Source organism: Paroedura picta, chromosome 4, assembly GCF_049243985.1.
Source record: "Paroedura picta isolate Pp20150507F chromosome 4, Ppicta_v3.0, whole genome shotgun sequence".
In the NCBI taxonomy this organism is placed as follows: Eukaryota; Metazoa; Chordata; class Lepidosauria; order Squamata; family Gekkonidae; genus Paroedura; species Paroedura picta.
Window position 1 is genome coordinate 114,184,028 of NC_135372.1, and position 14,410 is coordinate 114,198,437.

The 14,410-nt window shown below is 44.1% G+C and overlaps 1 protein-coding gene across 2 annotated transcripts in view; it reads left to right on the forward strand.

The window, feature by feature from the left end:
* ACSS2 (acyl-CoA synthetase short chain family member 2) overlaps positions 1-14,410 on the forward strand; it is a 49,994-nt gene that overhangs the window by 33,567 nt on the left and 2,017 nt on the right. For both annotated transcript variants that reach the window (XM_077335253.1, XM_077335255.1), the window contains 10 exons: positions 3,862-3,999; positions 5,772-5,942; positions 6,405-6,538; positions 7,523-7,655; positions 8,095-8,151; positions 9,199-9,279; positions 10,248-10,356; positions 11,146-11,214; positions 12,112-12,288; positions 14,117-14,191. In XM_077335253.1, coding sequence (XP_077191368.1) covers positions 3,862-3,999; positions 5,772-5,942; positions 6,405-6,538; positions 7,523-7,655; positions 8,095-8,151; positions 9,199-9,279; positions 10,248-10,356; positions 11,146-11,214; positions 12,112-12,288; positions 14,117-14,191 — 1,144 coding nt within the window. The remainder of the gene's footprint in view (positions 1-3,861; positions 4,000-5,771; positions 5,943-6,404; positions 6,539-7,522; positions 7,656-8,094; positions 8,152-9,198; positions 9,280-10,247; positions 10,357-11,145; positions 11,215-12,111; positions 12,289-14,116; positions 14,192-14,410) is intronic.

Here is a 14,410-nt window from a genome sequence, read left to right on the forward strand (position 1 = left end):
AGTGTGGCACTGCGCAGCTGCTGCTGGCAGCGCCCCCCAGCGGGCGGTGGGAAGTCAGGGGCGCTTGTGGGAAAGCAAGCAGAGCAGGGGCTCAGGTGGCAGCGACGTCCCTCAGCAGAAGACTACCCCCCCCGGGCCTCAGTAAAATTGTCAAGCGTTGATAGGTCCCCGGTGATAAAAAGGTTGGGGACCACTGCTTTAGAGGACACATCATGGATGATCATTTCACAACTATCCGTGCTTTAGTGGTGTGCAGGTTAGCCCAATGTAATGCTTTATATCAGGGCTAGTCAAACTGCGGCCCTCCAGATGTCCACGGACTACAATTCCCATGAGAATTCTCATGGGAATTGTAGTTCCATGACATCTGGAGGGCCGCAGTTTGACTACCCCTGCTTTATATGCTTTGGAAGGTCTTCAGGATTTGTTCAGACTATGACGACAAAGTTATTAACAGGAACTCAGTGCAAAGTTCATACTTTATTGGTGCTCAACATTAGTTTCCAAATTGTTTCCAGGCACAGAGTATAAACCTTGGAAGCCATGCATGGTTTGAGAACAGGGAATCAGAACTATCTGCACCAACATGAGCCTGCCCATCAACTGTGATAGTTATGGAGAAGGTGCTCTTCTTCCTCCATTTTTGTGAATTAGATTTTTCACTGACTCCCCTCACTTGTGAGGGAATGGCTGAACCAGTCTTAACAAGGAATGTCTTTAAACTCACATGTTGGTGTTCTTGGCATGCTTAGAAGAGGCTCGTATGAGAGGGCTGGTATAGAGCAGGGGCTAAGAGAGTGGCCAAGGAGCATCTGATTTGACTCTTAACCTCTACAAATGAGTTAGCTAAGTGGCCTTGCACAAGCCATTCATTCTTGTGCTCAGCAACCCCCCCCTCCCCCACTTCTGTACAAGGATGACAGTACTGGCTTACTTTACTGAGTTGCTGCATGGATTACAACATGATGGTGGCTTCTAATCTGGTGAGCTGGCTTTGATTCCCTGTTCCTCCACATGCAGCCAGCTGGGGGACCTTGGGCTGTCAACGCACTCTCAGCCTCACCTAACTCACAGGGTGTCTGTTGTGGGGAGAGGAAGGGGAGGCGATTATAAGCTGCTTTTCTATGGTAGAAAAAAGTGGCATATAAGAACCAACTCTTCTTCATCGTGTATGAGAAATATTTTGGGATACTGGGAAGAGCTCTATGAATGCTGACTGTAAGAAATGCAATGTATAAAGTCAATGATAATATAGTTGCCATTTCAGTTGATACATTTTATATTTCATGGGTGAGTTGCTCCCAAAAGTGCATGTTGCCGGAAATGCATGCTGTGTTTCACTCGCATATTTCAGAAGCATTTGATTCTCATACAGGGCCTCAGTGCATGTACAGTACATTCAAACTGAAGTGGTTTGGAAGATGCTGGCCTAAATAGAAGCTGTGTTGATTTGGCTGAATTAATAGGAACACCTTAAAGAAACTGAGGACGTTCACTAATATTCACTGATGGTTTTTGGTCTCTTTTAAAGATTTATATGTATATTTGAATTTCTTAAGATGTAAATAAAAATGAAATGCAAACTATTGGGAGTCTTTAAAATGATAACTATTTATTTATTATCTTAACACAGCCGCGGACTAAATAAAAGGATAAGGGCTTGGGAGGCGGGATGTGTCCGTGATGAGGAAGGGTGCCGATTGGCCCCTTCCTCTGGACAGACTACTGGAGGGACCAATCGGCAGGTGCTTTGCGCCTGCCGATTGGTCCCTCCGAGTCCCTGGCGTGGCTCGCAGTTGCTCCTTTGCCCGACGGCCTGACGCGGTGAGAGGCGCGAAGTGCCTCTCGCCGCGTCAGGCCGCCGACCAAGGGAGCCCCCGGCAGTTGCACGGAGCGCGGCTGCCGGGGGCTCCCATGCCTAGCACCCACTGTATTTTACGTACAGCGGGCTTGATTACTAGTATTTATATATTTCTATTTAGCAGACTAGTGATGGATATTACTGTAGTCATAAATGAGTACCGGATGCAGACATGACTTCTGTAATACTAGATTGTATGTTCTCAAGAGGCCCTCATATTGACATCTCTTTTGGTTCACTAAAACCAAGAATGCAGTTTGAGTGCTCTTGTTAAAGCATTGCACTGCTGCTTGAGACCCTCTTCTATGGACACATCCATTTGACCTTAGGCAAGTTTGTCTCTCAGCCTCAGTTCCTTATCTGCAGTACACTCTAGCCTACATCCTTTCATGGAGAGCAAATGTAAGGATTTAATTTAAGCCATTTATTATGAGTCTTGCTCTCTGCTGCCAGCAGAAACTGCTCTCTGCCCTCCTCCAAGTGACCACCTTTCAGATACTTAGACAGCTATCATGCCCCTCCTCAACCTTCTCTTCTCCAGGCTGAACATTCCCAAGTCCCTCAGCCTTTCCTTGTAGGGCTTGTTCTCCAGGCGCCAGATCCTCTTTGTCACTGTATTCTGCACCTGCACCTGTTCTGTCTTCATCCTTTTTGAAGTGAGGCTTCCATAACTGCCCTCGGTATTCCAGGTGCAGCCTGACCAATGCAGTGTACAGCGGGACTATAACATCTTGTGACTTGGATGTTATGTCTCTGTTGATAGATGCCAAGACTGCAAGGTTTTTTCCTCACATGACACCACCTAGGAGTGCGTCCCCTTTTCAACATCCATGTTTCTCATTTTTGTTACCCAGGTGTAGAACTCTTAATCCTTGTTGAATTGTATCTTATTCATATCTCCCCCCTTTTCCAGCATGTTCAGATCTCATTGAATTCTATTTCTAGAATCATAGAGTTGGAAGGGACTTCCAGGGTCATCTAGTCCAACCTCCCTGGACAGTGCAAGAACGTACAACTACCTGCTCACCCACAGTGACCACTGTTTCATGCCCAAGTAATCCCTCCATCAAAAATTTCCGGAATCCAGCCTGGCCTGGAGGAAATTCCCCTATCCACAGCGGCAATTAGTAATTCCCTGGGTATGCAAGAGACAAACACTGGCACATCCCTTCCTGCTCACCCTCTCACAATCTGCTTAAATTCATAAAATCAACATTTCTGTGAGATGACTATCTAGCCTCTGCTTAAAAACTTAATCTTTTCAAATACCAGGTCCAGAACTGAGCCTTGTGGTATACCACTGGATGTTTCCCTCCAGTCAGATGAAATGCCATTGCCAGATACGCTTTGGGTGTGGTTCTCCAACCAGTTCCTATCCACCTGTCTATTCTAGAACACAGGTCACTGTCTTCCAGTTTACCCATCAGGACTTTATGGGGAACCCTACCTAAAGCTATACTTGTCAGGGATGTTTTAGGCTGATCCTGCATTGAGCAAGGGGTTGGTCTAGATGGAAGGAGCCATACAGCCCAACTCTAGGATTCTAAGGAATTTGGGAGGTTAAATAAGAATATAAATTTTAAGCAATAATAGTGGTATAAATTAATATGTTTTCTCCTGAATGAAGTCCCTTGCAAGTGAACTTTGGACAGTAGTAGAACATTCTAAACCAGTTTTAGTTACATCTGGGGGGGGGGAGAGCAGCAGTCAAGTATAAAAATGTCACTTAATGATGATACGATTTGGGCTAGAATAAAAAAAAATGGTCTGGAGACAAGGACTGTGTGCTACTAGAGTGCAATGTTTTTGCAGCCAATAAAAGGGGAAGTTTCTCTTAAGAACAGGAACTGTGAAACAGAGCTATGACTCAGAAAGCAAAGTAAGCTACAGATTTTGTGACTTCAGAGTACCTTCATTGGAGGTACAAGAGTTCCATTGTGAATCACCCCTCTTCTCTTTGACTTTAAGTATCACGCCTCTTACTATGTGGTTTTCTTCAGATTCCTTGGGATTCAGAAGTTGACGTTTGGTGGCACGATGTTATGAAAAATGCTAGCAGGGAGTGTGAGCCTGTTTGGTGTGATGCAGAAGATGAACTGTTTATTCTCTACACTTCTGGATCAACAGGGAAACCAAAGGTACATTTTTAAATTCTGGGTTATTGCCAATATGCTCCAGGGGGACATTTATTTGAAATATCTACTGCCATCTTTTTACCCCAAAGGGGATTCGATATGGCTTTATCACATCATTCTCATTATCTCTCCCCTGCCTGGCAGGTGTCCACTTGGATTCAGACTCATGCTGGGTTGGGGGTGGCAGTGGAAACAGAGAGGAGCAGATGTGCACAGACTGTGCTGTAATTTGATGTGTGTGGCAGATAGACTGAAAATACAGCCCACAGACCTGTTCTGGGATGGTTATGTGCAGGCCTTGTTGATAATGCTGAACAGTACTTAAGTCAGTACAGCATGCTATGCAGAGAAGGCAGCTTATCACTCTCCTGTGAAAATAGTCACAGTGATGAATTCAATTTAACAGGGCATGATCACAAAATGAGATCATGCCACATGTCCTTGTAATTTATTCTTAATGTAATTCTGACATGGTTGCTGTTGAGAGGAAAGTACTTACAGGTGTGACCCTTGGAAAAACTTCAGTGAAATATCTGGGTTTCATTTCCTGGGGGTGTACATTGAGAACATCGTTCATGCTGTAAAACATCGTGTCAGCATTCACTTCGCTGTTGAACACCATATGTACTCAAAAGGACAGGCTCATTTGTGTACAAGGTCTATATGAGTAATAGTATAGTACATAATTATAAAGCAAGCGTTAGTCTTATGGGTAACGAACACTTGAGTTGGCTGAGACAGGGCGAAATAGAAGTCCAGATGAAGAAATTAAATTAAATTTGGCTGTGTCAAGAAGAGGGATATTTTAAAATCTCTTAACAGAAACAGTGTTGAAATTCTGTTGCATGTGGCTTTGGAATGAATCTGCTCAGGAGCTGTTGTACAGAAGACTCTGTGGTACATATCTTGTCTGCTCTCCAATCAGTAATAAGTGCCAGTAAAATATGTCATCTGTTCTTTCCACCCTAGTCAACCTTACTGAATTGTGCTGTGTTAAGCTGCAAGCATGGTTGCCATGACAAAGACTGCTTCTTGTCTTGACCTCCCAACAAGCTGATATCTGGCTTTTGCTCTGTCACCTTAACATTGTCTTTAATTATTCTAAACTAGAAAGAGAACCGTTTTTAATGGCACCGTCATTTAAGAAGAGTCGGTAATCATATGCCACTTTTCTCTACCAGAAGGAGTCTCAAAGTGGCTTACAGTCTCCTTCCCTGTCCTCTCCACACAACAGACACAGATTGACATTATTTACATATGTTACATGACCTTCAGAAATCGGTTTTTAGTTCCCATCAGAATTTTGGTGGAGTGAGTGCCTTGACTGGGATGCTCCAGGCTAGCCTGATCTCATCAGATCTCAACCCTACTTAGTTACTTAGAGGAGACCCTTGGATGGCAGATCAGGCAATGACAGATCACCTCCAAATGTCTCTTGCCTTGAAAACACTACATGACTACATGGCCACTATAGGTCAGCTGTGACTTGATGGCAAGGGGGGGGGGGTACCTTGGTATCCTCTCTTCAGTTAGGAGACCACAAGTAAACGTATTATAATTATTCACCATGGTAGTGTTTCCCAGCAAAAACTGTAAACACAAACTCGCCTCTTAAGTGAGCTGTAATATTAAAAGTAGGCATTTCCTGTTCTTGTTTGTTTATTTGTTTGTTTACTTATTTAGATTTTTATACTGCCCTTCCATACTGCAGAATAATAGTGGTGTGGGTCCTTTCATACTGGCTTTTTACAAATATCTTGTGTTTTTCATTTCAGGGTGTTGTACACACTATAGGTGGATATATGATTTTCACTGCTGCTACGTTTAAGTATGTCTTCGATCACCATCCTGAAGATATTTATTGGTGCACGGCTGACATTGGATGGATAACTGGCCATTCCTACCTCACATATGGGCCTTTGGCAAATGGAGCAACTAGTATCTTAGTAAGTTCTGTGGTGTAAGAGATGTATGTATGTGAAGGGTAGATCTGGGGGTACTACCAGAAAAGGAAACACCAAGTCTGCATTCCTTGGCAGAAACTGAATTTGTGTGTATCCCAGGGTGATGTGCTACAAAAATTGTTGTTAATGCCTTAAGCCAAAGAGCATAGTTTAGCAGTGTGGATAGCTCTAAAGACGAGCATGACTGCCACCACTGGATCTTTAGATATTCATGCTGTATGGAGCCAAAAAGCTGGGCTCCATGCTCTGTGGTGGCCTTAAAACTGAGCACCATGTTCTCTCTGTTTTCCTTTTTGCTATTCTTGAATTGGATGTGTTCTCCTGAGCAAATAAGCCAGATGCTGAGGCTGGTCACAGGTATCATTTGGGCTGATGGCTATTGTTTGGGCAACAAGGCTGCATTTTTGCACTGTGTTCTTGTTAACAGTTGTGTCTCCTGTTCAGTTTGAAGGGCTTCCCATTTACCCAGATGTTGGCCGCATGTGGAGTATTATTGACAAGTACAAGGTGACCAAGTTCTACACAGCACCCACTGCCATCCGCCTCCTTATGAAGTATGGAGATGAACCTGTTAGGAAGTAAGCTTGACTTCAGGGGAACTGGAAAGTGGATAATGTCTCCTGTATTAATATTTGAAGCTGCCTCATGCTATCAGACCACTGCTCAATATTGTCTGCTCTGGAGCCGCTCTCCTGTAGGGTGTTGCATAGCAAGACCTCTTCAGCCAAACCTACTGCACAAGGTTCTATGTCTGGAATCTACTGTGGGTAGGAATAGATGCTGGGTAACAGGGGTCTTCTAGCCTGGGAGGCAGCTTGCAGAATAGCTCGTGCATCTTCTAGAAGACCCAGGAAAAGACTGCTGTGGGGCCTTTTCAAAAAGCTTTTTTGACACCACAAGATTTTTCTCTGTGTTTAGCTGACAAGTTTCATTTTTTGTTGGTTTCCCTAGCCCATGTTCTGTTTCTTTAGCAGAATAAAACTTGGTAGCATGCTAGGGGAGGAAGTTCCTTGGGGTATTTCTTTTTTATATTATGTAATAACAAACCAAAGAAAGGGAGAAAAGAGTAACACTTGGCTGGGACTTACTACTGCAGGTGATAGGAAATGCCTGCCTGAATCTTGCAGTTACTGTCTCTTGGCATGTCTCTCTAAATACCCTCAATGCACATGGAAGTCCCTGGATTTCTAGAACTGCCATACAAGTCTAATGGGTAGTCCCTGTGCTGCATAGTGCCTCCCTAGGCCTGTATATTATTATTTCAATTTGTTACCCACCACTCTCAGGACACTGGCTTGTAGCGGGCTACGTACAAACCAAGTACAATAAAATACAATCCCCAATTAAAACCCCCATTAAAACCCTTAAAAATGACAGAGATACCAAACCATATGGCAGAAATAACAATCCATCTGAACAACCCAACTACCAGCCGGGGTGGGGGGGGGGGGGTGGAATGACAACTGACCACGCTAATGATGGAACCAATTATGGAAACTTTTCATAGGAAGAGTTCCTCCTCCCCTTAAAAAGCAAAACAAAACATGTGCTTCTTATGGCAGGTACAGCAGGAAGTCTCTGAAGGTGTTAGGAACAGTTGGGGAACCCATAAACCCAGAAGCTTGGCTATGGTACTACAGGGTTGTGGGAGAGGAGAGATGCCCTATAGTGGATACCTTCTGGCAGACAGAGACAGTGAGTACTTTTATTTGTCTGTCAAATGCTCTCTACAAACATTGGGTGTTGGGATTTCATCTACAAATTTGCTAGTCTCCATCTGTAGAACTGTTGCTTGGGAGTGCATAGATGCATCCTGTTGTGTGCTCCAAAGGGATATCCCCCACCCCTTTTTGTCTCCACTTTTCCCATGATGCTGCTAGTCAGGGCATTCTGTATACCTCATTACCTGCACCTTTTCTATTTTCTTCTTCTGTTTTTTGTTCTTCCCCTTATTTCCAAACTATGCTCCCCTATATAAATTATGCTTTCAGCTTCGTGGACTACATTTAGGTATGTGAACCATCATGTTGAGGACTAATCTTCTGCCCGATTCAGGTTGTAAAAACATTTAGGTGGGACCTTCTAGTCTGAAGGAATTGGTGCTTTCATGACCATTCTTGGTTTCCTCCTCCAGGGTGGCCATGTGTTGACTCCTCTCCCTGCTGCCACACCAATGAAGCCAGGATCTGCAGTGAGTATGGCTCTTGCTTGTTCTTTTTCATTTGCACAGCAGTTCTCCTTCCTCCAGTGAAGTGGTCATTTTGGGGTTGCTCCTGGACAGGGGGTGCAATGTCTACACAGTACTATTCTCAAGAACATGTAGAGGAATGCAGACATCTCTATGTTTGTGTGTGTGTGTGTGGGGGGGGGCAGTGTCCCTATATAAAGCACATTCTAAGGCAAACACAGTATGGGGTGTTTGTATATTAACAGGCTTTCCCTCCCTGGAAGTTAGCTTGAATGCTGACCAGCAACATTTACTGTCACCTGAAAGTTGTGTACCCTTCTGTGGTGACTACTTTAAGATGGGCCTATACAAATTTCAAGAGCCTCTTGTGGCGCAGAGTGGTAAGGCAGCAACATGCTGTCTGAAGCTGTCTGCCCATGAGGCTGGGAGTTCAATCCCAGCAGCCGGCTCAAGGTTGACTCAGCCTTCCATCCTTCCGAGGTCGGTAAAATGAGTACCCAGCTTGCTGGGGAGTAAACGGTGATGACTGGGGAAGGCACTGGCAAACCACACCGTATTTAGTCTGCCATGAAAACGCTAGAGGGCATCACCCCAGGGGTCAGACATGACTCGGTGCTTGCACAGGGGATACCTTTACCTTTATACAAATTTGAGATCTCTTGTTTCTAGGTTAACTTTCCTTCCGAAGTCCAGCTACTGTCTCCTTTTTCTGGGGTTAAGTCTGTATTTTGCCAGTTTGGTGTAGTGGTTAGGAGTGCGGACTTCTAATCTGGCATGCCAGGTTCGATTCTGTGCTCCCCCACATGCAACCAGCTGGGTGACCTTGGGCTTGCCACGGCACTGATAGAACTGTTCTGACCGGGCAGTGATATCAGCGCTCTCTCAGCCTCACCCACCCCACAGGGTGTCTGTTGTGGGGAGAGGAATGGGAAGGCGAATGTAAGCTGCTTTGAGCCTCCTTTGGGTAGGGAAAAGCAGCATGTAAGAACCAACTCTTCTTCTTTTTCTTTTAAAAATCTCCAAAATTCCACTATGAACATTCTTTGGCAGACATTCCCTTTCTTTGGAGTGGTTCCTGCTGTGCTGGATGAAGCTGGGGAAGAGCTGGAAGGAGAAGCAGAAGGCTACCTGGTGAGAAGTTCTTATTGCTTCTAGCTGTTCCCGCTCAGTGTTGAAACCCTTAGAAACCTTGGAGTAAGATTCCTGTTTTGCAAAAGCCTATTCATGCACTGTCTACCCCATAACACATTTTTAGTGCTGCAGTGCTTGGTGCTTTTATCTGCCTGGTGTGGGGACTTGCTTTTCGAGTGGGACAGCATTTGAACACTCTTAGGGTATTGAGTTGGCCTCAGAGTGGATCAGTTTCCTTGCAGGAGCAGAGAAGTTTGGAATATTGGAGCTGTGATTTCACAAAGCAAGTATTTTCCCATCAGGAGTAAAAATGTTGGAGAACATGTTGACAGAACGGACTGTGGCCCAGAACAGAGTTATAGTGACTAAAAAGTAATTAGGGATGGGGGGAGGGGGGAGCAGTTGTTGCGTGAACACTCTCCAGTTTCTGAAACTGTCTGCTGCTGTTCTGTTTATGTAAGCCGAACCACCGAGCCCATGTTTTATGGTAAATGGTTGCCTTACAGGGAGCAAAGCCAACAGCACTGGGGAATCATTGTTGGGGTTGCAAGGAAAGGGGTGTGCTGCTTTCCAGACACTGAGCACTGAAATGTTTGAAATGCCATTATGCTTGGAACTGTGATGTGCATTGCCTGACATCATGGCAGTGGCTAACTTGTTCTTCCTCCATCCAGGAGCAGTGGATTATTTGGTGAGGTAGGTTAGTCTGAGAAAGAGTGACATCCAGGTGCACTGTCAGGTTGAGTGAGGATTCAGATTCCCTCTTCCCATCCCAAATCCTCCCAAATATCTGCTATTCCATACTGCCAATGGTTAGGGTGAACGCCCGGAAGCAGATGTTATACATTGCTGTGAAGAAAAATAGTTTGGAAGTGATCCCTAATCAGACACAATAACTAAAAAATTGCATTTCTAGGTATATATATTTTCATCTTCTAATAAAGTCACTTTTCTATCTGTTCCTCTAGGTGTTTAAGCAGCCCTGGCCTGGAATAATGCGCACAGTGTACAAAAATCACCAGCGGTTTGAGACCACCTATTTCAAGAAGTTTCCTGGTTACTATGTGACTGGAGATGGTAAGGCTCCAGCACAAAATCCTGGAGCCAGGAGTACTATCTTAAAGGCAAACTTGATCACTACTAACATAGAAGTCATGCCTCACATTCTTTGTTACAAGGAGCTCATATAGGCTAGATATCAGGGGGAAAAAATTCACAGTCAGAGTAGTTCAGCAGTGGAATAGGCTGCCTAAGGAGGTGGTGAGCTCCCCCTCACTGGCAGTCTTCAAGCAAAGGTTGGATACACACTTTTCTTGGATGCTTTAGGATGCTTTGGGCTGATCCTGCGTTGAGCAGGGGGTTGGACTAGATGGCCTGTATGGCCCCTTCCAACTCTATGATTCTATGATTCCTTTTCCAGTGCAGGCCTCTTTTTTCTAATGCAGATGCAAAACTATTTGTGTGTGTGTCTTAGCAAGCTAATGGAGACGTTTAAATTTTTGAGTTGAAAGAGTTCGGTAGAAACATCCCATGGTAAGGGCAGGGCCTCAAAATAAACCTTTTTGTCTTCACTCCCTAACCACTAATCTTTGCCTGTACTCTCCTGCAGCTGCGTTTAGGGAGCTGGATTTCCTTAGGAAGCTTCTAGGTTTTGGCATTTCCCCCCTTATTTATTTTTGCATAACACCATAACATTGTTTAGTATTCTCTTGCTTTAAAAAATTAGCTTTTATTACTGCTGTGTTTTCTTCTCTGTAGACTTGGTGCAATATGACCAAATGCCACTGTACCAAAATAACCCCTGACCTACATGCATTTTCCAAGTTTTTTCCCTTACAGTGTCCAATTTATTGGTCCTTTTTCCAGGCTGCAAAAGAGACAAAGATGGTTATTACTGGATCACTGGTCGAATTGATGACATGCTGAACGTTTCAGGTAAGAACAAAGTCCTCCAATATTTGTGGAAAGTTGGGACTATCTGGAAAACATCTTTAACTGGAAGAACGTGAAGTTCACATCTTGTATTAGAAATAGGATGAGCTTTGATCAGTCGGAGATACCCATTGTTTCTGAATGCTTATGCATACTGAAAGGAAACAATGTACCTATTGGAATAGCTATTCTAGTACCTAAACTGAAGAGCATTCACCTTCATAAAATGCTCTTAAATCAGTTCTCCCCCAGCTTTTCTTACAGTACATTCTCTTGTGAAATACTCATATTAAATATTCAGTCAAAGGATTTCCTTTTGCTTTTGGTTGTAATATTTACATGACCTTTTAGGCATGCAAGGAACATGCTCACACCAGCCAATATTACCATAGCAAATAAAGGTTCCTTGAGCCCCGCCCTTTAAGCTGGGGCTCAGCTGCTACTGTGCATTAAGTTTTAATATCTATGAACCAGTGCAGTATGGTGGCTAGCTGTGGTTCCGTGGTAAAGTATCTATTTTGCTTACAGAAGGTCCCTGGTTCAATTCCCAGCATCTCCAATAAAAGTAACACATAGGAAGTGATACAGAAGACATCCTGGAAAGCTGCTGCCATTCAGAATAGACAAGGTTGACCTTGATTGACCAATATTTTGGTCCTTGAGAAGTACACCTTGATGTACTTCTGTGTAGTGTTGGGTTAGGACTGAGGAAGCCTGGGTTCAAATCCTCATTCAGCTGGAAAATTACTGGGTAATCAATCAGTCAATCAACCAACCAATAAGCCTTTAATGGAATAGTAAATTACTGGGTAATATTGGATATTGGTGGAAGGAGGATAGAAAGATGTCTAATAAATGATAGTGAAGATTCCTTGCCAGCTCATTTCTTCCTGCTTGCAGGACACTTGTTGAGCACTGCAGAAGTTGAATCGGCTTTGGTGGCACACTCTGCTGTTGCAGAGGCAGCTGTGGTAAGCCATCCACACCCAGTGAAGGGAGAGTGCCTCTACTGTTTTGTGACTCTAAGAGACGGTCATGATTTCACAAAGAATTTGATGGAAGAACTGAAGAAACAAGGTGATTGCAGACCTTTCCGTGTCACTTGGCTAAAGGATTGCTTGGAGGAATGAAGGGCATACATGAAGCAGGATGGGGTGAAGTTTATGGATTTGAAAAGATATTGGATCACAGGTGCAGCACAGCATTCTTGGGGTTTTGTTAGCCAGCTTAGCCAAAAGAAACACTGCAATAGAAGATCATTTCCTTGGGAAGAGACCATCGTCCAGTTCTGCTGCAGTCTTTCTCCACTCAATCCCATCCCTGTCCAATGGCAATTGACTGTCTTCCTTATCCTTGCTGACAAGGCATTTTTCAAATAAAAGGGTCATGTTGGCTCTTCCAGAAACTAAAATTAGCTTTGCTGGCCTTGTTACTTCCCATGTGATGCCTTCTGTGCCAGTTGGCAGCCAATCAGAATACACAAGGGCAGACTGATAGCCCCATGGTCAGGGCTTGGATTTTGCAAAGGGGACATGTGCCCAGCAGCCATCCAGCTCTCAGTGCCAGAATTGTTGCTGGGTAGGAGGTGGATTACAGAGTCTGGCTGGTCTCCAAGCTTGGCCCTTAACATTTCAGGCATTTGCCTGGTTGTGCTGTTATGACAACAGCAATAACTAAATGACTAACTTATCTTTTAATAAGCAGAGGAAGGCTTTCCCAGAATTTCTTTATATTAGGTGTGGGAAGTAAGAATGTGCCTCTAAGTGGTAGTTACTTCCTGCTCATTGCCTGCCTAGGGCTATGTCTCTTGTTAGGCTACAGCAGCCTTTCATCACAGCCAAGTGGAGTTTTTCACTGCCACTAAAGCATTTCTAGGGCTCCAAACAGAGTGCAGAATATCCAGCTGCTATAGGAGCTTATGCTTAAGGGTACACTGTTCTAAGCTTTGTATGTGCATATTGAGATCAGAAGTTTTCAAAGTATGTGTTTGGGGGGATCTTGGGCTACCTCTGTGAGAGACTCAATCAACGAGTTCTTCTTACCTGTACAAGAAAATGTGCCTTGTGCATAGCTAGAATATGTGGGGTGCAGGGGTGCATCCTTGTAGGGAGTCACTCTTGTAGGGAGAAGCCTAGCCAGTGCGACACATGGAATTGTACAGGAACCTTTAAAATAACTTGGTTTCTCTCTAGTACATACGCAGCAGTTCACAAAAAGGTTGAGAACTAACATTTAAATCTTTTAAGAGATGAAGCCCTGCTGACTGGAAACAAACTCCAAGGAAAGAGCCCGCAGTGAAAACCAGCATGGGGTATTGGTTGGACTGTCAGAGTAGAACCTGGGAGATTCAGGCTCAGTTCTCCACTCTGCCATGGAAGATTGCTAGATGACCTTGGGACAGCCACACATTCTCAGCCTAGCTTATTTCATGGGGTTGGGAGGATAAAATGGAGGAGAGGAGAACTGTGCAAGGTGTTTCGGTTGCCCACTAGGGAGAATGATGAATAAATAAAATAAATAAACCTTACTTTCAAGCCTGAAGGGAAGCACTTACATGATAATATTCTAATTTCAGTGTTGCAAACGAGTTTTTGAAGCCTGCTTCTTGTGTATAATAATGGGCTGTCTTCAGAAGTGTTCATTTCTTCCTTCAGAAACCTAGTGCAAATTATTCATCTCCAAGCCATGTGTAATGGGCTTGGGAGATGTGTCCAACAGAATCTCCTTACTTCATGGGATATCGGCGCTTTGTGTGGATACTGTTTCGTTTCCAGCCAAGTCAGAGGGGCGAGCTTCTACAGTGCTTCCTGTTTAGATGGGGTTTTAAGTTCCTCAGGTTTCTTGTCCTTTGAAATGTGCCAAGCTGATTAAGTGGTTGCAGCTAACATCCGTGTCTCCATTGCAGTTAGAGAAAAGATTGGACCCATTGCAACTCCAGATTATATTCAGCATGCTCCTGGCCTGCCTAAAACCCGTTCAGGTACATTTTGATTTCTCTGTTGCATGTGGGCTGGCTTTGTGTGGCAGGGAAGGTTGCCACAAGGCCCATATTGGTTAACTTGGGAACTTGCATGAAGGATCTCCAGGAAAAAGTGGAGCTTCCTTCTAGTCAGTTTCACCTTCTAAAAGTGTGTAATTCTTCTTTTAGCATGCCTTTTAGGAGTGTATCTTGAATAACTGGTACTAGTTTCTGGAGCTG